This window comes from Passer montanus, unplaced genomic scaffold (genome assembly GCF_014805655.1).
Source record: "Passer montanus isolate IOZ18808 unplaced genomic scaffold, ASM1480565v1 scaffold7, whole genome shotgun sequence".
Lineage (NCBI taxonomy): Eukaryota > Metazoa > Chordata > Aves > Passeriformes > Passeridae > Passer > Passer montanus.
In genome coordinates this window covers 1402285-1426663 of record NW_024372147.1, presented here as the reverse complement: position 1 = coordinate 1426663, position 24379 = coordinate 1402285, and the positions used below count along the sequence as shown (strand labels likewise).

Here is a 24379-nt window from a genome sequence, read left to right as displayed (position 1 = left end):
TCAGTTTCTGTGTTTACTCACAGTGTGCCCTAAATTTGACATTAGACAAATTTTCTTTTATACTGCCTATTTGTAGAAGTGAAAACCACCTCCTTGGTGACAAGACCCCCCTCTTGAGGACTGTGAAAATAAAGAGGTTGAATAGAAGACTAGAAATGAATCTTGCTTCTAAGGGCTGGGCTTTGGGGGTGAAGTTTTTTTAATTTTGTATGAGTTTCAGATGCAAACTGATGGAGTTCATGTGGTGCAAGTTCATTCAGCAAGCACTGCTGAATCAGGAGAAGCTCAGATATAAAGTTGTGGATCTTCATCCTTATGGGAACAGGAGACACAAGCAGTATGATGAAACACAGTGTGATTTGTTGTGGGTTCAGATAGATTTCCAGTAACCTGTCTGTGCTCAGTGGTGCCTCTCTTGAGAAATTTCAGAGGCTGAGACCTCCCAGCCTGGGTGTGCTCTGTTGCCTCACTTGCCTAATGGAGAGGTGATAATTGTGAAAAAATGTACTCTCTTGAGAAATTTCAGAGGCTGAGACCTCCCAGCCTGGGTGTGGCTCTGTTGCCCCACTTGCCTAATGGAGAGGTGATAATAACTGTGAAAAAATGTCTTTTTAGATTATTTATGAACAAGTGTATTGAGAGACTAGGGAAATCAATGACGATCATCACATGACTCACTTTCTGTGACTAACTAGATTTATGACATTTTCACGGAATTAAACACTTCTGAAAGCCAGTTTTACTAGGCACCCTACAAAAATGTTCAGTTTAGACATTCTGCATTTGCAGGGTGCTTCTGGTGCTGGGGTTCTTCTATGCCTTGACTCTTAATGTGGTTGATGTCATCAATCCAGTCTGAAAATGGGTGAAGGTGTTTGTAGAGGAAAACAGAACCATTAGAGCAAATTCTTAGGATCTGTCACCATTCTGTACTTTTCATTTAATTAAATTTTTTTTGCAAGCATTTTCTCCAGAAGCAATGTTTCAGTGACAAACTCCATTCCCAGGTAGCATATAGGCACAGTTACTAATGTGTGAAGAAATTATTTAATTTGTTCAATTGCTTGCACTTGGTAGAGCAGCACCAGAGAGGTAATGCAGAAGAGAAAGACAGAAGAAAATCATGCAGAGGTTGATTTCATAGAGAAGTTACTAGAACTATTCTGATTTTACCTGGGCTTTTTTCTCATTGACTGCCTATGGAATTAAGGGTGGAAAGCCAAATTATTTAATGAAGTTTCCGCATTTGGCTAATGTGAATACTCAGCAAGAGAAAAATATGAAAAACTGCATGCTGCCTCAGCCAATATGGAAAGTTCCTATTAACCCTAAAGACAACCTGTATTGTAACATACATCTGTTTTCCCTGTTGTAGCTTAACATCATGATTGAAAAAAGGGGCAGTGGAGGTGCAGTAAAACACAAATTAAACCTGATTGCAATCATGCTTGAGCATCTTTGATAAAACAGAGGCAGATTCATGATCTTGCATCTTCCTTCTACATCACATACATTCCATAGCCTAGGAAGAAGGCAAGCTGACAATGGGGCTTCAAAAATTATTATTTTAGTTTTGCAGGAGCTGACCACTAACTTGGAAGTTGAAAGATACATTTGCAAGAAACAAGGAAAACCAAAGTATCCTGTGATAGTGATTTCCCTGAAACTTTTCTGAAAGAGAAAGGAAAGATGGTTTTGAAATCACCTCCATCATGGATTTCCATGAAAGGCTGAGTGCTGACAGGATGTTGGGGCCTCTAATGACACCATTTGGTCACTGATTATTTGTAGGCTGGGGCTTAGTGGGTGGCATCGAGCTCTTTGTGAACTTTTTCATCTTCTTGTTGCTTTTGGCTGTTTTCTTCTTTTTTTCTTTTCTTCTTTCTTTTTTTTTTCCTCCTGTCCCCTGGAGTGGCCGGGAAAGGGTGGTGGTGGGAGGACACAGCATTCACAGCTAGCCTGAGACACAAGCCAGTTTATTTACTTAAACAACAAACATCCAGCATGCCAGGAGAGCAGTGACAGAGGGCAGTTCCTGAATGGGATGACACAGTATGTCTTCTAAAGAGCCCACCCACGTTGCCTGAAAGGGTTTAGCAGTGCTGACTCCTTGTGAGGAAATAACAGCTTGTGTGTTCAGAAATGGCACAGGCAACCCAGCAATGTGTGTGATGTGAGGATCTCACAAGTTGTCTGAAAATGACCAGAGGCAAAACTCTGCTTATTTTCCCTTTATTTCCTTCACAGCTCTGCATACCCTTCCCCCGTCCCTCTTTTTGGGGCTGTCATTCTTCTCATCATCCTGCATGCAGCTGGCATTAAGCAAAAGAGCACATTCTCCATCAGATGGACAGAGAAGGGGGTTATATAAACAAACAGAACAACAAGAACATTTCTAGGACCAACATCAAACCTGACCTTTTGTTTTATGGCAAAAAGTAACTAAGATGTTCTTGGGAAAACAGCTTAGCTGAGAGAGAAAAACACGAACCCTTGAACTGTTGTGCGTGTGAGGAGCTGACCAAGCAGTGATTTGCTTTCTTACCAGGGCTCTGAACTCTGCTGGACTATAAAAATGTACATGGTCGCTGTCATTCCGTAAAGCTTGGTAACCTCAGAACTCAGCTGAAATGAAGCAAAACAAACCTTTTGCTATCTCTTGTTTTTTCTAGCAGCCCTGGAGTTGGATTTTTGCTGACAACTCCTCAGCATGGTAATATGTGACACCAGTGCTCTGTGATCTCTGCTGCTCTCCTGCTGCTTTTGAAGATTGAGGCAAAGGTGCTGACTTTGACCTACAAAACCCCTCATGGCTTTGGACCTTCCTACTAGATTTTCTCTCTCTGAAAGCTGTGACCAACAGAGGGGCCCCAGATGTTGTATTTAAAAGAGAGCTATAAGACAAGTTTCTCTTTAAGGATGCCTTGTGGATGGCATAAACTCTTCCGTACACACTCCAAAATATTCTCATGTGAAAAATTTGCATCAGAGCAAGTAATTTCCTCTGGCTTTTGTCAAAAGTCTAACATACCATAGAAAGAATACCAGGGAATCCCAAGATTTCATCCTTGTTCAGAAATGCCACCTCAGGACCTCTGTTATATAGTTTTTTTTAAGTACTTGGACACTGGTACTGCACTGGTAGTACAGTACCACTTTCCTTCGGTTTTGATGGCATTTCAGAAGTTCCTTACTTCAGTTAAAGGGAATAAAATTAACTTCACCTTAATTCAGGTGCTTAAAATTTTATTTCAACATTTATTATCTAATTAATGAGTACTTAATACTCCTCCATCTAGGCTTCAGTAAATATGAACTGTTAGACTGGACTTCATCAGCAGTCATTGGTGAGGATTTTTTAGCTATCTAGACACTGCCAGGGGATTAGAGAACCCATCCTTTAGAACTTTGCTTCCTCTTCACTGATTAGAGAAAGTCGGTGAATACTCATATGCATCTGAAACTCAGTTACCTAAACACACTTAAATAAGTAAATGTCAGATGGTGATCACATCAAAACTGGGTATTTTTCATTCCCTTTTAACTAAAATTAGAATTCTTTGATGCATATTTCTTCCCAAACACTTTATGACTTCTTACTAGCACTGAGTTATTTTCATCCACAACTCTTAGGCTGGAATCAACAACAGTGGTTAGCTCTACCCACATGACATCTAGATAGCTTTCTGGATTTGGACTTTACTATCCTAAATTACAGTTTATCTCATCCACTCTTGCCTGGCTACCCTTAGCATTATAAAAAATCATATGCAGACATTTCCTTCTAAAAAACTAAAGCTCATCCACAAAATACACACAGAAGCAGCACCCGTTTGCGCTCCACCTTTTTAGGGGACAGGTGAAATCATCTTCTTCATCCAGTCTAAGAGTACACCTCACCTGACTTCTCTGAGAAAGGCACTTCTCTCCCTGCTTTTCCCATAAAACACTGTAGCAAACTTATAAATACTTGGTACATCTGCAACAAGCTTCACAGATAATTCGTGCAACACTCACAGTTTAATGGTGGAAGAATGATGCATTTGGCCAGATTTCTGTGCCTATGCACACCTGCAGTTGTGGACCTGTGTCCTTAATGTGAGAACGACAACTCTGAACAAATTAGATTCAATTTTTAAAAACAGGAAATCTAATCTCTAGAATAGGCACAGAGAGAGCTGATTTTCTGCACTCTGATGAGACCATCAAATCACATAAGCATATTATAATTTGTGAAACCGCATGCTGGCTATCACTTCCACAGAGGTCTCTAGCTGAATGAAACTGGTCAAAAAAGTACTCTGCTTCTTCCATCTAGCTCTTCCAGAAGACAACTCAAAATTTTCCTTTCTTTCCATGTGGAAAGACCATAAAAGGTAGCTTGTCTCTTCTGGTAAAACTGAGGTTTGTCAGCAGACAGAATCTCACTTGGCCATGTCACCAAACACCGTTTCATAGATTGTTACCTGTGCTAGAGCTCATAGCTCATGCCTGGTTTTGCCATCAATCAGCTTTCTTGTTTTGTAGTCTCCATGCTGATCCTATGCATAACAAAACTGTCTGCCCATGAGGTGTAACCCTGCATTCTCCTTACACACACCCCTATATATTTAGAGACACAATCTCAACTAATAGACAGTTTTGAGTTTGTGCTTCCTCTGTTGGTGTTTGCTGTGTGTCAATACAGTCTCTCACAGCACCACTGAAGCAGCAAGCTGTTGCTAAAAGAAGTTTGCAAAAAAAAAGGGCAAGAGCATTTATCAACATTGCTACATTGTTTGGGGTCTCTGAAAACATTTGCCCTGCCATTACAGCATGCAGACAGTCGTATGCTTAATGGTCATGCTTGAATGCTTGATGGCTGTGCTTGAACTTGGACTACAGTAAATATGTGCTTCAGTGTTTTGTTAATATTAATGTTATTATAATTATGTCCTTAATGTTTTGTTAATAAACTGTAGCACAGCCAATCCCTGGTGTAATTTTAATTGGAGAATCACACTGTCCCTGAAAAACGAAGAAGGAGAGGCTAGTCCAGGTTTTTAAACAGACCTTTCTACTGTACTAAACTGCACCCAAGGGAGAAGAAACAGTCCCATAATGACCAAAGCTGAACAATTACCTTTGGGCATATGTTTTGCTTAGAAAATTATGGCTCATTTCAAAGTGACCAGTAGGAATCGTTTTTGCTCAGAAGCCTCAAGTGAATAGCAAACCTCTAAGCTCATACCATCGGTGGCACAAGTTTTTGTTGTGCCAAGAGTGTTGACCCTTCACCAACACCTGTCCTCCAGGAGGAAGGAGGTAGGAAGCTTGTGTGAGTTAGTGGGCATGGGTGTTTGGTCAAAGGTTGCACTTGATCTTGGAGGTTTTTGCCAACCATGGAAAATATTCTAAAGTTCTGACACTCAAAATTTGTTTACAGTTCGTGAAACGTCTGCCTTCTGCCCACACCAGCCAGGAGCAACAAAGCTTTATAGAAAATGTTTTGTGAACTAGCATTTGTCTCCAAAGTTTCTCTGAGTGGGTTTTTACAGCTCCACAGTGGACCTCTTTATGAGATAATATTTTACCCAAATATCATTATTATCAGCCCAAATTACCTAAACCACATGACTTGTTTTGGAGTTAGCATGGAAAATCTTGACTTCAAAACAGTAGAGTAGATACAGACATAAATGATGAACAGCTCCCCCGCAGAGTAAGGATACTCCTAATACCTTAATCCTAAAATATATAGAAGAAAATGAAGCAACATCGTAATAATATATACAAACTGTCACTCAAGCATGTGAATATATGAATGTAATTATGACCTGCCAGCTCTCATTCTGAATATTTTAGTGTGGTGGGAAGTCTGCTGAAATCTTTGTGGAATGCAGATACATTCCAGTCATCTAAGTAGCTCCAGGACAGTCCAAGAGTTATGATTTCAAATAAATTCATAGTCCCTGAGTTTTAGAACTGAAGGATGTGTCTGACATCTGGATAATCTGAAATTTGTTTACAAAAAAGCTGACTAATCTAAGATTACCAGAATCCTGTATTTGGACTATGTCTATTACGGATTTACAGTGTTATCAAATTCAGACTCTTGAAGTCAGAGATACAATCCACTCATACCAACTCTCTGCCAGAAGAGAAAGAAGCTGCTTTCTGCTGAGAGATGTACCACTTGTATTGATTTTTTATTTGGATTGCAAGTTTAGGCAGACACTGGCTATCATTGGCTTCACTACAATTCTCAGACCAACTATTACACATATGAAAATTCTCCAAACAGGGGACCACATTATTGTAAGTGATGCAGGACTTTTTTTTCCAGGAAATTATTACATCAAAGGAATAAATCAATTGTAATAATATACTCCCATAGCCTAAAAAAATGTTAAATCTAAATAATCTAGAAATAAGTGCAGTTAGAGAGAGAGGAACTATGTTTTATTAGTTTGGAGTTAGTTTTGATAATGTTGCCTTTGTAAAAGTGAGCTGGAATTCATGTTGAACATGTTGAGTTGTTTTAGCCTTACAGAGAAAAGCAAAAGTTTTAATTAACATCCTAAATAAAAAAATGAGAAACTTGGTTTCACATTTTGAAGCGATATGCTGTTTAGAAATGTATCCATCTTTATTTTACAAGACAGAAAAGTCTCTGAATGGAACTCTGCATTGTAGGTTAAACAAAAAGCAGTGTACGTTCTCTCCAACAACTGTTTTACAACTTCCTGGTTTGTCTGTGGTTGAAAATGCAACTGATCCTTCCTGTAAAGTTTAGGGAGTTTTTAAATGAAATCTGAAATTTGTTCTCAGGGCTACATCCTTCCACAGCACTGCAGCAGTGATGAATGCAGAGCACAGCAGGATGACAATGAATCTCTTACTGCACTCTTGGCAAGAGACAAGAGCCTGTGGTACCCAATCCAGGGCAGATGCCCTTTCAGCTGGAGAAAGCAAGGAAACTGATGAGCTTGGGCTACAAGACGAGTAAATATGTTCCATCTCCACTGTATTTCTAATTTATAAGGACAACAGAATTGGGACTATAAGAATTTATATTATTGTTATTTTCTGGTGAAACAAGCAGAAGAAATTCAATGGGTTGTGTTTAGATTTGTCATAGTGTTCATGAGATAAATAAATATCACTGACATTAATCTTGGGACTGCAAAACACTTGTCTGATTCTGGAAGCTCAGATAGTCCTCTTTTATATTGTCAGTTTACTGCAAAACCATTTACAGGTTTAATAAGTTGGACTTCTGTTTACATCTCAATTAAAAAATACTATAATAGGTAATGCCTCCCCCCACAAACTGCTTTAAAAAAATTTATTTCTTATATGCCTGTCTAATAGGCACAATAACAGAAGCCTGTGAAAATGTGACAAAATTGTACACAAGAAAAACCCACCACAACAGAGCATGTTGAACAGCTGCTAAACCTATAGGCTGTTTGAGCATCTGATCTTATTGAAGCCAAGATGATTTGGAATAGCTTAGAGAAGAACTATTGACTGAAGAGACCTTTATATGGAAAACCACTGTTCAGTTAAATTTTATGACTTCACAGCTATTAAACTAGAGAAAATTTTAACAGAGGAAATTTCCTTTGAGGTTTCATTATGGAGTGAGTATGCTGAGTTCCCCATTTCTTCACAGATTCTGTAGGCTCTGTTCTTAGAAGCCCCCTCATCTTTATTCTACTGGAAAAAACAAAGAGCATGGCCTGGGTTTGGTAGTAGAAGCCCCTCATCATGAATGAACTTCACCTGCCTAGAAAGAGGAGCAAGAATTGTCAGTAATTCTACTGTTAATGTTGTGATGGATTTTAAAGAAGCCTGTGGAGGTGACTAGAGTTTCTCCTTTGGCTCATAATTACATTATCAGGAATGCCCTCCCTATTGGCCACAACACTGGCCATCAAGAAGTTTCCCTTTACCTAAGTGTCATTCCAATAGCAGCCTAGAAGGAACAGCTAATGACTACCATGTCACCCGAAGTCTTGTCCTGCATGGCACTCAGTTGTCCAGAAGTGAAGGATCTTTCACCAGGACCAAAACAGGGAAGAAGACATGGCCTATCAAAACACACTGTCACACTTGTGCATGTGTTCTCATGACTCACCCCTCTGCTGAAGAAAGGTTACAATCTGTGGCAGGGCTTTCTTCAGTGGCTTACTCTCTGGGGGACAATCCAGCAGTTAAATCTGCACAACACCACATGCATAGTAGCACTCATTCGGTTTTTTGGGGCAGCCACGCTAGACCTGGAGTACGTGGAGGGAGAAGCAGATACCAAAATACGTAGACTTCAAAAGTACCCTTATATGACATTCCAAAGTCATATTAAAATCCACTGTAATCCTCCTTGCCAGGACTTTTCTGCCAGACCATCACTCATGGTCTTTATTACATGTTCTTGTAAACCTGGAGAATTATGTTTAATTTCTTGCTAGATGCTAAATGTAATTTCTAAAATGCTGATGTATGTCAGGACCCACCCAGGACACCGTCTCATAAGAAAATACAGTGTAACATTTTATTATACCTTCAAAATATATCTGAATTGAAAACACGGCTATTATGCTTCTACAAGCATAAGTGTATTCTGAACTACCATGTTCCAGTGTCACTTATTGTTCTTAGTGCTGTCCTTTCCTGACACCAGAGGCTTTGGCCTGATTATATGTCCTTCATGCTCCACTCTGTTCCTTTGTCTTTTTTTTTCTCTGACTCCAAGAAATGTCATATTAATTAGAGTTAGTCAAGCTAAATGCAGAGGACATGAGTGAACCCAACAAAGTGGAAGACCTCTTTCATAATATTTTAATATCCTAAAGCTTCACACTTTGTAAATTGTGTCATTGTAGGATTTAGAAGCCAAGATGATTTGGAATAGCTTAGAGAAGAACTATTGACTGAAGAGCCCTTTATATGGAAAACCACTGTTCTTCCCATTTTTCCCAGTGTTTGGACTTGACATCTATCAAAAAGAAAAAAGCTAAATCTTAAAGGCAGCAATTGCTCCCTATGTGGTAGTGCACTCCCACAAGTACAAATTTATGTCAGTGCACCACACAGACTGCTGGGGATAGGGGGAGCACAGCTAGAAACACACCTTGGGATACATGACATTTATCTGTTTTGAAAATAAATGCCATTATTCTGTTTTGAAGTACCATGCAAAGTCTTGTCTTGACAAGATTGCAGAGAAATGGCAGGTCCATTGGCACACCTTTTTTTTTGAGATCATACATGCATTTAGAGCAACACCAAAAAATATATGAAAAATCCATAAGCTTATTTCCTTTTCTTGGCATTTGAAGTTCTGTGCTCTACCAGCAAAGTGGAAAACTCAGAGCAATCCACCTGCAATGCCCTGGCATTGTACTGTGTGGGGAAACTCCCTAACACTGCCATGTGGGGAGCAGTGGCAGCTACAGAATCTTTCCTGTACACTTGCACTAGATCTGCAGCTCATGTCAGTTTGAGTTTTGAATGTGATAGGTACTGCCATGGTTATTGTGCTTGGTGTGTCTAAAAGGAAAAAGGCATTTCCTTAGGGGACAGCAGCACAGTGCCACATGCTTCAAGCAGACAACCTGGGGCTGCTGCAGTGTCATCTCACTTTTGTAAACAGGGAGAAGCTGCTTTATTTGGATAATTTATGACTTCACTCTTTCCAGAATTTTATTTTAGGTCACTTTGTTTGTGTTGTGACAGCCTTTAAAAGGGAGTATGAGTTTTACACCTTTACAGAGTGCTGGAAACATGAATGGTGCCACAAACATAAGAGAGGTATATTGTCCCTGCAGCTTATTATGAAATCAAAGGTACTATTACAGCAGCAGTGAATAGATGACTTCCAAAGATTAGCAGTCCAACTCATTGTTCAGTGTTGCTGTCTAGGGGCTCAACACCTTTGATGAGGAAATATTTTATCCAGCAATATTTCTTTAATCAGACTAAAATAATTGCCACAATTCTAAAACCTTATGGACCAATACCGAACTTTTAAAATAAGCGATGGGAGAAAGGCAAATGTATAACAATTGCAGCACCACTATGTTCGGGTGCATGAGAATGTTTATTACTTTATTGCAGCTGAAAATAATAGTGAATATACAAGTTGTGTACATGAATTATATTGTGTCTACTTGGTAATAAAAACTAAAGAGCATTACAGACAACCTGATAGCCTCAGAGCATTTGTGGCATGCATGTGTGTCTGTGTGGAGAGATACAACATATGTTTCACACATACTTTATTTACATGAATGCTAAGATGTCCAGTGCCCCCAGAAGAGGAAAAGGACTAATATGGTCCTGAGAGTGCTTGGGCTTATCCCAGTGTAATTCTGACCTTGGCTACACCTAATATAGCTTAGATGTAGCTTTCCCTACATCAGTGTTACACAGGGTGCTGCTGAAGCATTAGGAAGTCACCCCAGCAGGGTGAAGGCAGCTTCCAGCACTTGGAGAAACTCTGCTTGCCTCCTGAATTATATTGCCACATTCAACACAGCAAGTAGCTTCTGAAGGTGAAATTAGCTGAATTTCACTTTAGTGTACACAGGCTGTGCTTTGGCCAAGTAGCTGGCTAGATAACTGATGATTGATGGAAATAGGGGCAACGCCTCATCCTTAGAGGAGCTGACCTAGTGTGTCACCTCACATCAAATTACATGGCACACTTTCACATTGCTCAAGGCTGGGCTCAGCAGCACAGCTTTTGAGTATCAGGGACAAAGATCAGTCCTGTAAGAAAGAGGATGAGTGATGCTCCACACAGTTGGCGTTCCCAGAGAGAGGCAGGCAACCATGCCCAGATCAGAAGGGAAGAATCTCAAATCCTTTAAGAGGCTGTACTCTGCACCGCTTCACTGGGGAGGTAAAAAATATCCTACAACAGAAATTAAGATTTCATGAGAAGACAGTTGATGAAGAAAAATGAGAAGGCCAAATGCATGTGGAGGAACAGCTTTAAGGCAGGAAACAGCCATGTCCAGCACAGACATGGATGCACTAGCTGGATGTGCTACAGCATAGAATAGGGTGTAAAAATGCACTGAATAAGCAATTGTCACTTTCTTGCTGTGTTTGCGAGCACTTCCAACATATCAGATGTATCAGACAGTGCTGGGTGGCCCTTCTCTTTTCAAAAAGGTAGAAAATTACTCCACATTTAAGTGGGATTTAGAATATGCCCACTGCTGGAATTACATGGCACCTGGGGAGCCAGAGGCTGTCTCTATAGAGTTGTTAGGAAGCTGTTAAGAAAAGAGAAGCTGTTGCTGACATTAAGCAGAAGTTTGCAACTAGATCAGAGAATATATGAAAGTATTATTTCTAAAAATTGCAACAAAATTTTAACAATACACTGATTTTCACTTTTACTGTGAAGCCTGTTACATTACAGAATGTAAAAATAATAAAAAAAAAAAAAGTGAGATGGCTGCGAATGTGTCTTCAAAAACTCCAAAAACAACATCTGAAATTTTCAAATAAGAAAAAAGTATCTGCGATTACTGCTAATAAGCATGTTAATGTTGTGTTGATGTAGCTGTGATACAAAGTACAAGGATAAAAGTAGACTGTGTTTGTGAGAAGAAGCAATATTTTTTATTACGTTAGAACGTGAAGGAGGGTATATGTGTCTGTAAGATTTCCTGTTGTATTCATGTATGACACTCAATCTAACAAAGGACTATCTTTCCTGAAAAATCTTTATTTACTCTTATTAAAACATGAAGTTTACTTTATTTTTGCCAGACTTGCTTATACTTAAAAAAAAAATTAAAAATTGTTTGTGTGCAACATCAATACTCTCTCAACAGGCAGGGGAGAGGGCATCAAGGAGAGAGGATATTCTTCTGCTGTAACATCTTTTTCTCCTAACAAACCATCACAAGTAATTTACTAGCAATGGATTTTTCTGGACTGAAACTGCTAGAAACAAACTAAAACAATAGAAGAGTACAACATGTTGTTCATGTGCTTGCCATATGTCTGTGTTGCAAGCACAGCCAGATCCACACAGTTATTCAATATTGAAGGAATATTATTCAACTTTTACTGAAATTCTCTGTGATTTCATCAGTAAAATTGGTTTCTGCAATCCAGACGGGATCGGTGACACAGCTTAGTAATAGAGGCAACTCTGAAAATTAAGGTGATTATCATTGTATGGGCCACCCACTCTGTGCCATTCATTGGAATCTGCCAAACAGAACGGGAAGAGAAACTGGCATCTACTGTGTATCAGCAGCAGAGATATTTTGTTACTTTATTTATTGATCTATTTATTGATTTATGACGTGGGTGGAGCTTTGGGAGAAGAAAGCTGCCTTTTAAAGCCAAGATCTATAAAATCAGCATGTGTAGATAGTTAGACAATGTTCTGCAAGCATTTGTCTCAGACACCAAGAGCTTCTGCTGGTCTAGTTTTTCTTTGGGTACAGATTTAATCCTTAAACATTCTTGTTTTCAAAACTATTCCAGGACTGAGGAAAAGGACAGAGTGTGCTTTGCTTATCCAGTCTGAGTAACTCACATGGGGTGCAAGTGGTTAAGTGTGATATACATATAATATCTTCAGAAGCTTTTAGTCATTGCAGTCTGGAGAACTTCCTTACAAAAAAATCTCAGGCTTTAATTAAAACTGTAGGCTGTGGGCTGTACTACATTATCTTGCAGAAAAACAGCCCCAGAAGACTGATTGAAAGAAATAAATTTAAAACTCAGGTGCAGCAGGGGCCACATAACCCCCAGCTCATATCCATTATGTGACTGAAGTCATATTTACATCACACTCCAAAATTATAGAGAAGGAGAGAGAAAAAATGGGATTTGTGTTGGTTTTGCCCTCTGACGGGCACACATTTCAAGCCAGGTAGCAGCAAAGAGTTTTAGGACCCTTAGGAATAAGAGTGAGCTGCTAGAACAACTGCACAAGCCTGCAGACTTGTGGAGAAGCAATGGGACAGGCAGAATTGGACATAATGGAAAGGTTTATAGATTTTCATTGCTTTTATAGCACAGAAATCAAAACCAAATTACTTACCTGTTGCTGCTTTCTCAATTTCCCCTCTACAGAAACCCTTTCCCCTTGACTTTGGGAATTGGACATTCCCCTCACAAGCTGATTTCCATCTTCATGCCTCCTAGACATTTTTTGCTCTCCTAGGTTTTTGTTCTAGCCCCTCAACTGTGACACATTCCTAGTCTTTTAGTCTGCAGCTGTCATCCTTTGGTTGTCTCACTGGGGGTTATATCCAGAACCCACACCTTGCAGACATTCCTCCAAGCTCCTTTTGCCAGCAGGGCCATTTCTCCTGTAAAATCTCTCATCCCTTTCCCTAGACAGCTCATCTCTACGTTTCTTTTTTTTCCACTATGTGCCTTCCTATCATGCACACCTTTATTCATCAAAAGACTTTCTTTCCAGGTGACCCAGATATTCTGCCTCAGTAAAATATAGTAGAGAAGAGAGAAACAAGGTAAAGAATGGCTCTTGATTAAAGTTACAAAGCATTTAACTCCTGCTAGTAAAACTGTTTTCATTAATTTTCATCTTAAAGGGGCTTTAGTTTTCACAGATATTGGTTCCATCTAAGGAACAAAACAAATTAAAGAAGTCAAGAAACAAATTCACTGCATGACCTATCTAAGTATCAGAGATCAGTGAAAGAATCAGACACAGACCAAGCTGCAGCAAGCCCTGGAGGAGCCCACTGAGATGAGCTACTTCAGTTCTTTAAGCTGAGTTGGGTTCTTCACTCTAAAATATCAGGGAATCAGTACTTGTTTAAAACAGATATGCATTCAGATGACTTTAAAAAGCTGAAGTTACAAGTTATACTTGTCTCATAACTTTCATTTAGGCTCAGAACTTCATTTACATTTTTGGAAAGTCAGCTCTGGACTCTACAATTCAAGGTGATTTAGATTTAAGAATGCTTAAAAATGGTGCTGTGAAGTCTGTGTGTGACTGTCTGGCTATGCTGTTGAGGGTGTCATGAAGCCTGGCTCCACAGCCTTTGTGGTTCCTGTCCATGCCCAAAAAGCCTCCAGGCAACTTGCAGCTGCCAGTCTGCCAGAGAACTCCACTGTCTGGCTGCCAATGCTTAAATTCAGTTCCTTTTACAGCCTTCTTTTTTTCTCCCACTTTCACATGCACACTCAAGTCCCTCTGTCACTGTGTGAGAGGGAGAATATCATTCCGATGATATCTGAAATATTTCCATCCTGTTTGAAGTGAAATGTTTACTATAATCTTAAATCATGAGTGCTGCTCAGCACAGGCTGGAAAGTAGGGGGTGGAGCGGCTTAGAAAGAAGATGCAGGTGAAAACCGAAACTGGAATAAAAAGGGGATGTAAATACCCAGTTATACTTTCTCATTAAACCTTATTGTTTAAAACTGAGATAAAACCAAAGGCAGGCAAACGATGAAATCTGAGTGACAGATTAAAGCAGCCTTACATGCTGTAAACATTAGACAAATTCAACAATCTGCGTGTGTAACAAAAAGGGCAATATAAAACCTTTGATCAGCGAGAAGATATATAACATTCTTTTGTGTTCTTCAAAGGCAAAAAGATGTTTTATTTACCTAATGTCACTTATATAATTGTTTGCTCTACCAGAGCAACATCCAGAAGTATTTCTGCTTGTGTGCAGCACAGCGAAAGATAAGAGCCCATAAAGCAGTCAGATGATCTGACTCCCGGCCATATGTTAGCCTGTGGGTAGGAACGGAGCAACACAGGGGATTTAGACCAAACTCCGCAAGCAGAGCAGACATAAACCAGAACCAGGTGTGCCCCATGGGCTGATCTCCTGTAGTGTTGATCCTTCTTCAATACTGTGTTGACATCAGTGGGCTTTTGGTGTGAGCATGCCCAGTCAGGTGTTTCGGAAGTTATTAATGTGGATGGCATGCTGTTGAGAGCTGTACAGAAAGGCAGGACTTTCTGCTGGATTGTCAGACCTTCCAGCTAGGAGTGGAGCTGAAACATGCTGTGATCTGTGTATGGCTGGGGCAGAACAGAGATCACTGATGCCTTTATCTGGGTTTCACTGTGCTCTGTCTCAAGAAAAACTCCCTCGAAACCAGGATTTAATTTTGCTTTCATTTCTCCTTTAAAAAACCCATGCAAAGAAAAACTCCTCAGTATATATCTCGGAGACAGCAGCTGAATGAGTGTACGAAGCCTGCCATGCCTTTCGGAGAAAGAAAAACGGGAATAAAATAGCAGCCACATCTGCCAGGGTTTAATTTTGTGGTCATAGTGCCCCCCAGAGGTATCTGCTCAGATAGCTGCATGGCTCCCTCTAATTTTAAAGCTTTATTGAAACAGCAGAGTACATAAAGCCTAAAGGTCTAATTTGCTCTCAGGCCCGAGTTGTTCTGCTTTTTATACAATTTGGTGTGCTCCTAGCAGCGCACCATTGTTGTTCTCCATGCACAAGCAAGAGTTGCACTGCTGACTGTGTTTTGGTTACACACTCCCACAGCATAGCGGGGAGGCCGGCTCTTGGCTTACTGCTTCCCAGGAGACAGTTTCAGGAGCCAGGTAGTGCTTCCGTTTTCCAGTATGACATAAGAAGGATAGTTTCTCATGTCAGCAGCACAAAGACATCTCCCTCAACCTGCTCACTTCCCTGCAGAGCACATCCTTGCTGTGCCTGTTCCAGGAGTGAGGCCAATCTACACCTCATACCCAGGCACTTCACCATTCAGTAAGAAGTGTCAATTGGTCTGACTAACTCAGTTGGGTCACATCCCTGCAAGAAATTTGTGTTGTGTAGAAACACCCTATTAGGACTGAGCGTAGACAGATCACAATACTATACTTTTCCTTGAAATGCAATATCTGGTATCAGCAGAAGATGTCTTGTTTCCTGCAGGTTCATTCTTTCTCGGGATTGAGCCAAAGCACACTGAGGTCATAGGAAGATTTTCTCCTGCTTACTTCCTATGCTGACAGATCAGTACTTTCTGAAGCACACTGGTAGAAGTTAGCCTACCCTGAACAAGAAGATATAAGCAGCTATAATCCTAATATAGGCTGCATCTATTTTATTCCAGAAGTCATTTAGGCTGCACAATCTGTAGAGAAAGAACTGCATTTCCCAGTCCTCACAGTATGATCCTATTCTAAACCATTAAACAGCAGTAATACTAACCAGCCTCCCTATGTCTGCAAAAAGTCTTCCAAAAAGGTGACTTCACATCTTAGTATCTTTGATGTGGATAAATGTTCTTGTCTCCATGGAGAGACACTGATCCAGTGTCTCTGAATCACAGCCCCCTGCTGAGCCCTGTACCTGCACCAGTCCTCAACCTAGCTCACTCCCCTTCTATTGATCCAGCTCAGGCACTGGGGCCAGCCATCTCCCCCTCTCCTATACCCCAAATAGGCTTTAATCCACATCAAAATGGTTGCTTTTGACTTCTTCCTTTCCTTTGCAAAATATTTCTGCACAAATACATTTTTGTCATTGTTTCTTCCCACTATTTACTTCTATAGCAAATTTTAGGTGAATGCCTATTTGAAGATGGTCTTTGATCTCAATTTAATTTTCATTGACCTGTTCAGTGATTTCCCCAGCACAGACTCACACTGTGCTCACAACATAGCAAAGCCTGGCGGCAGGAGGACATCTCCCAGGCCACAGTTTCAACAAAGTCTCTTCTTTGCCTGAAACAGGCATTTAGCATTTTTAACAGCAGCGACAATTGTTTTGCCACACAGATTTTCCAAAAAGTTCCCTGGGAATACCCAATATATTTTTAATTTTTTCCTAGGGAGTAACAAGCCTGGCTGCCTGGATACTTCAAGGTAGTGCAAAATGCAACAGGTCATCCTCCAGTAGATTTTATACTCTCCCCTTGAGCTAGCAAAGCTATCAAAATGTGATTTCATTGTGTAAAGCTGTGTTTGACCTTGCTCCTCACTCACTCACTCCTGAACCATTCAACTCGGAAGTTTGCAGAGTAGTGGAGGAAAGAGGAGAGAAGAATGTAATAACCCTCTTGGGCCAGCTTCCTTTTTTGTGGTTTTTTTTTTCACCAAGCAAGTAGCCAGGAACACTAACCAGCCTTTTTTTTTTTTTACCTTTCTTTTTGGCAGCAACAACAACAACAACAAAAACTCACAACCTCCTAAAAAACTCTCAAAACCAAACCAAACTGGAAAAAACACAAACCAAAGCAAAAAAAAAAAAAACCTAACCAGACCCACTAAAATCAAAACCCCAAAAACATTGTGGAGAGGAGAGAACTGTTGTACAGGTTGTCTGCTTTTTGTTGTGACTGCCTCCATTTTTTATGACAAATGCCCAGACTCAGCTACTTTTGAAACATTGGAGAAGTTTAGATAGCTTTAGTTCAAAATATGCTTTAGATAACATCTCAGTCACTCTTGATTTTAATAATTTCTGAAAGGTTAAAATACATTAAAATCAATGTAGGAGACTTAAGTCAGAAGTGTATTTTGCTATCTCTCTCCCAATTTCCTCAGTAAGCTGGACAGCAATTTCAATGTAGATCATGCAGACTGTTCTAAAATGTGTAAGTGTGGATGCTGGTATCCAGCTTTATTATCCAAGACTTAAAATGGGATTTAGAAAGCTCTCATTGTCCTACAGCTGTCTCAGGAGATGCTAGGGGCTGTCAAGGGGCAGTTTATTCCAGGAGATGTCTGCCATGCTCCTGCTGCAGCCGCTGACAGTGACTGATGGTGTGTCTCACTTTGTAAAACTCTGAGTTGCAATGCTGAACTCTGCCTTTGCCTTCAGAAACCCATATGCACCAGGACATATGCTACCGTGGCTTAAAGACCATGCAGAAGGTCAGCCAGTAGGCTGTTAACCAAGAAGGCTCTTTAAAAAGAAAGGGAGCAGGAGGAAAGACAACTGTCCCTTTACACATGTTATGATTAATTTGGGATTCTTGAAATGCCATAATGCTGGAAAGACCAAAGGACAGAGCAGAATAGTCAAGAGACTGTTTGAAGACTCCCTGTCTTTATTCTGTGTTTTAGGACTGATATTTCCGAAGTGCATACTGCAGTCACTGTCAAGGCCAATCCCATCAGCTGCTCCCTCAGCAAAGCACTCCTCACTCATACAGCTCTTTCATGCAGCTACCACATACTGGGATATCATAAATACATTTTTCAGGCAAGTTGCCATATCAAATTCTTTCTCTTGTGGGTGGTCCTTCAGAAAAGCAGAGCCCTGTCTGTATTACCAGTCTTGATAACAGAGTGTTTACAACATTAGGATTCAATGGTTTAGATTTTTTTCCTTGCTGTAAATTGCTTGTCTAGACAGACTTGAAGCTCCAATCTTCATGAAAGTAAGGCTTTGACTCAACTGCTGATTTAATTCCTTGATTGAATACAATGTATTTTTAAAAGCAATCCTGCACTGCATAGTTCCTCTTTTCTTTAATCTAGTAGTCTTGAGTAACTGGAGAGATTTATTTCCTATAGCGATGCCTAAGCATGTGACTAATGTAATAACTAAAATCTGTGTAAGTCAAAGATTTGAGGTTGGTGGCTGTAAATTGCTTTATCTTTACTCCAAAAATGGTGATTTCAGGGAAAAAAAACACAATGAAACCAACAGAAAAATAGTCAAAAGAAAAAAAACAACAACAATAAAAAAACAAACAAAAAAAACCCCCAACAAAACAAAACCCAAAAGCAAGCAAACAGAAAAAAAACACAATGAAACCAACAGAAAAATAGTCAAAAGTAAAAAAACAAGAACAATAAAAAACCAAACAAACAAAAAACCCCAACAAACAAAAAAAACCCCAACAAAACAAAACCAAAAAAACCCTCAAAACCCCCAAACCAAACCAAAGCTGAAACAAAAAAAACACAAAGAAACAAAAAAACCCCACAAAAAACAAAACCCAAAAGCAAGCAAATAAAAAAAAAACCAAACCAACCAAACAAAAACCCCTATAGCCCCAGAAAACAAAAACAAAAACAAACAAACAAACCAAAAAAACCCAAAAAACAAAAAACAAAAAAACAAAACCCAAACTCACAAAAAAATCAACAAACCAGCAAAACTCTCACGCAACTTTATACTGGCCTGCACACTATGCATTCAAAACCCCTATAGCCCCAGAAAACAAAAATAAACAAACAAACAAAAAACCACAACAAAAAAACCCCAAACAAACTCACAAAAAAATCAACAAACCAGCAAAACCCTCATGCAACTTTATACTGGCCTGCACACTATGCATTCAAAACCCCCAGCGACTAGCAGTTTTATACCTGGAAAGAGCTTCAAGGACAAAAATGTCTGACTTTCTCCAATTTTTTTTTTTTTTTTGTGGCCCTTATTGAAGACCAGCTTCAAGGTCACCAACACTATGGCATCACACATATGTGAATATGCACATGCATGCTCACAGGGAAAAGCCAGGGAATGTAACCAGTGTGAGTGAGTGAAAGGAGAGATCCTTAAAATATTTTCCTTTGTGCACTACAGTGTATTTCTGACCCAATTTCTTTTTTTCCACAGGTCCAGTGCTCTTCCTTCTATCTCTCTTCTGTTCCATCATTGCTCAGAAAAACAGGCTAGGTTTCCTGAAGGTGCCTCTGCCCATGGCAGAGGTGTTTGAGTAGATTATCTTTGAAGTTTTTTCCCAGTCTAAACCATTCTGTAATTTCCTGATCCAGTGACCCTGGGAAAAGGAGGCATAACCCTTCATTAAGGCATGGATGGCAGCTTTTCATCAAACTCCCAGGTTTGGTGGAGTCAGGATAAAGGAACACAAGCCCAGCAAAATTTGGCTCTAGGTGGATAGCCATTATTTTTGTTTCTTAATTTTAAGGCATTTGACTTTCTGAGCCGTGAGTCTCCTTAGAAGTCACAGGCTCCTTGGAGGCTGAGGCTGAGGAGAGGCTGAGCATTTGTCTTGAGGGGATCCTCCTTCCTCCAGGTGGCTTGGGGCAGGTGCTTCACCTCTCCACACTTCCTACCACTCCGTAAACAGGAACAATACTGAATCCTTCCATGACAAGCCACTGCTCCAGTGTGCAGTTTTGTGGTTATTAGCAATGTTTTATCACAAAAGAGGAAATCCCATGCTATGGGTTCTGTGGGAGAAGCAGAAGGCCTGATTTGCTGGTCTGCTCCTTCATCTTCTCCCTAGGTAGGAAGTAGTGGGAAGAACTGCCATTTTCCCCTCCTGTTTCCATTTCCCCATCAACCAAGTCCAAAAGCAAGAGTAGATAATATAATTTTTGAATTGTTTGTTCAGCACTCAGAGAGAACACATGGTGTACAAAATGAAGAGGAAGGTATGATTGCTTCTCCTCCAAGAGAGGAGACACACTGGTGGCTGATCCACTCACTAACTTCTCTGAGAAATCAAAGGAAGAGAAACCTCTTATTGCAGACTTAGGTTAATTTATTATTAGAGAGAGCACTTCTAATTTATTGTTAGAAGATTGGAAGTCAGCAAGATCCAGTCTAATGTTGTGCAAATAGAAAAACAAAATTGTAGAATCCTAGAATATGCTGAGTTGCAGAGGACTGATGAGGATTATCGAGTCCAGCTCCTGGCCCTGCTCAGGACACCCCATGAACCACACCATTTGTGTGTCAATGCTCCACAGACTGACCATGCAAGAGCAGCAAGTAACAGCATCCTTATGTTCATCAGGAGAAACAAATCGACACTAAGCTGATTGCTCAGCTCTCTACTCAACAGCCTGCAAGACTCATACAGAATGCACAACCATAAACCTTTTTGAGGCTGTGTATATTGAGGTGTGAGACAAGAAACATGGAATTGTCCTTTACCACAGATGACAGGACTTGCAAACCTTGGAAACCTTGTAAACCAAGGCTCTCACTCAATAAGCCATGTCTGTACCAATGGTACTTCGGTGTTAATAGGGTCCCTGTAACATTTTTTAACATTTTTTTAAGACAAACATTTGTTTCCAGTGACAAAAAATTGTCGTTGTAGGAAGGGTGAAAGGACATTTTTTAACAAGAGTTAAAAAATGGTGTGAAAGAGAGAAAATAAAGGAATTTGTAGCTGTATTGTTGTGATCATGACAAGCTGCAGGCAAGGGAGTCCTCAGGTTTGCTGCTGCAGTGACTGAATCCCTGTGACATCCCCAGTGACTCAAGCAGAGCAGGAGCAGCCACTGCTCCGTAGGAGTTGCTTCACCCTGCAGGGACCACCAACACATGCAAATCAAACACGCAGAGAGCTGCCTGGGGACAAGGCCTCAGAAAGTGCTTGGAGCGGATGAACTGGGAAAGACACATGTACTGCATCCATGCTGGATCTGAGGATGTATTGACTGAGCACATACTTCTGCACAGAAAGAGGCACTTTTACTAATGACAAACACAAAACCTACATTCCACACACATTCAATGTACACTTCCCCGAGGAACTTCAACAGGTTTTGGTGTACATGCAATATGTAACATATCTTGTATGCTGTACTTATTTGCTGCACAGCTGCACAAATATAACACTTTGAAGGATACAGTTTAATCACTTGAAAACACAGTCTTTATGGAGTGATGAACAAACTGTTTCTATTCCTTGCTTTTCAGACCAGCAATGCTGAAATGTCCAGCATAGATGTCTCATTCTTATTTCCAGATGTTTTCTACATCGGGTGATAATATTAAAGTAATAGTTTTATTTCCAATTCTGACATGAAAGAACATAAGTGTATCATCACTTTCATTGAATTCAATGGTACGCTGACATCCAACATATAGGAGCCCATGTGAGTAAAGTGATTTTTTTACAACTGTTTGCTGATCTCGGCCAAATCTGATTATACTGCAGGAAAGATACATATCATTTTATGTATTGCAATTTTCACTATTTCAGTTCAGCTATTGCAGCTCAATTGTTCGTTGTTTTTTTTTTGAGATTTATAACTAGTATAGGAGAAGTGCAAAAAGCTGGGACCTAAATGGTGCTATAATGTATGTCTATGATGGGCTGTCTGTAGATGTCATTAACTTCAATATAGCAGACTGGAATTTCTGGAGCCAGCAGGACACATTTTGTGATGTCTCTTTCATGTATGTGGCAAAGATTACAGAGACTGTCCCTCACATTGGGCAAAAAAATTCTTATTTATTAATAGAGTCCTTGCTATTTTCATACAAGTGTTTTACAAATACTTTTTGAAATGCAGAAGTTAAACATGAAAATTAAAAGACACTTGAAAATTACTGATTTTTAATGAACAGAAATTACTCTGATTAAATAGCAGAAACAAGCCTAGCCCAGGATAAAATAGTTGGAAAGAATTTAAGAGATCATGTAGTTTAGCTCCCCGACCACTTCAGGGCCAGCTAGCAGTAAAAACCCAATGTGAATGGCACTGTCCAGATGTACTGACAGCCAAGGGACATCAACCACCTTTCTAGGAAGCCTGTGACAGTGTTTCACCATTCTCTCAGTAGGGAGGTGCTTCCTAATGTCCAGAGCAGAGAGAAGAGACCAGCACTCCCTCTCCAGGTCTGCTCCCCAGGGAGCTGTGCAGAGCAGTGAGGTCACCCCTGAGCCTCCTTCTCTCCAAACCAGACAAACCCAGAGCCCTCAGCCGCTCCTCACAGGATGTGCCTTCCAGCCCTCCCACCAGCTCTGCTGTCCTCCTCTGCCCCATTCCAGGACCTGCCCACCCTTCTCAGAGTGTGGGGCCCAGCGCTGCACACAGACTCAGGGTGAGGCCGCAGCAGGGCTGAATGCAGCAGGATGATCCCAATCACAGCTGGTGATGCTGTGTCTGATGCACCCCGGGATGGGTTTGCCCTCCTGGCTGCCCGGGCACACACTGCTGGCTCACCCTGAGCTGCTCTGACCAGCACCCCCAGATCCCTTTTGCAGGGCTGCCCTACACACACTCCTCTCCCAGCTTTTACTTGTGCCCAGCTTTACTGCATCTCAGGGGCAGAATCTGGATTTGTTCTTGCTTAATTTCATGCCACTGATAATTACCCAGTGCTCCAGTCTATTTCAGATCCCTCTGCAAGGCCTCTTGTCTCTGAAGAGAGTCAGTAGCATCTCCTAGTTCAGTGTTGTCAGCAAACGGCCCTTCAAGTCCTGCATCCAGATCGTTCAGATCCCTCTGCAAGGCCTCTTGTCTCTGAAGAGAGTCAGTAGCATCTCCTAGTTCAGAGTTGTCAGCAAATGGCCCTTCAAGTCCTGCATCCAGATAATTTATAAACTTGTTGACCAGAACTGGTCCCACAGTGAATTCCTGAGGAACACCACTGGTGATTGCTCACTGGGCAGATGCAGCCCCACACACTAAACCCCCTGAAGTTCTGACATTCAGCCAGTTCTTCATCCAGCACACTGTGAACCTGACCATCACAACAGCTTGTCCAGAAGAACACTTTGAGAGACAGCACCAAAAATCTTACCAAAATCTTACTAAATATTACTAAAAAGAAAGAAAAGCCTTACCCACCACCTTCTTTCATCCACTAGGCAAGTAACTCTATTCTAGATGGGTGTCAAATTAATTAGGCAGGACTTTCCTTTCATAATCGCACAATGACTATGCTTGGTGATTGCATTGTCCTTGAAATACCTTTTAATAGCATCCAGTTTGATTTGACAGGCATCCAGTCAAAACACTTGTCCTCTGGATTCATTCAGCAGTCTAGAATTACTGTGCATCCTTTTCCTATGTTGCTGCCTCTTCTATCCCATATTGGATATTGCAGAGCTGTTCACAGGCTCTGGAAAGAAATAATTTTTTTATCATTGAAGACTTCCCAAAGTCCAGGGTGTATTTTACATTCTGAGAGATTTCTTTTTATCTTCTTGCGAATTTCCTTTTCCAAAGAAACCACAGACACAAAACACTCACTGAAAGCATGAAAATACAGTGTGAACAAGATGGAAATAAAGCAAATTATTGTTTTATTAATAAATATCAAATAAGCATAATTTATGATTATGTTAAAATGGTAATATAAATTTCTTAGAGCCTACATAAGGCCCACAAAAGCTTTTACTTCAGGTTTTCAGCAACTACATTTCTCTTAGAGGAAAATGTGTAATTCCTCTGCTTTCAGCAAATCCTTTGCCTTTCTTATACTTGCATTTAATGCTCATCATTAACAGCTGTTGTGTCTAAATATTTACTCTATTTTGTTAGCATGGTATCCAAGGAAATGATGTCTTTGTGATAGTACATTCTAAGGTTTTATGTCCTTCCTCTCCCCAACTAATAACTTTTGAAATTGCTGGACAATTTTTCTGAAGGAGTAGAGGTCTTGGAAAATTCCTTAGCAAGGTCATGAATACAGGCAGCTGGAGAGAGGATAAAGACTAACCAGACATGAAACTG

At 40.3% G+C, this 24379-nt stretch overlaps 1 protein-coding gene across 2 annotated transcripts in view; it reads right to left on the bottom strand.

Annotated features, from left to right (window-relative positions):
* Positions 1–10256: 10256 nt before the first annotated feature.
* Positions 10257–24379, bottom strand: part of SLC35D2 (solute carrier family 35 member D2) — a 59449-nt gene continuing 45326 nt past the window's right edge. The window contains exon 12 of one of the 2 annotated variants that reach the window (XM_039729751.1): positions 10257–10900. In XM_039729751.1, the coding sequence (XP_039585685.1) occupies positions 10828–10900 (73 nt within the window). In that variant the 3' untranslated portion in view covers positions 10257–10827. Of the gene's footprint in view, positions 10901–23704; positions 23766–24379 lie in introns of those variants that run through there. The other variant, XM_039729753.1, reaches the window with a different exon arrangement.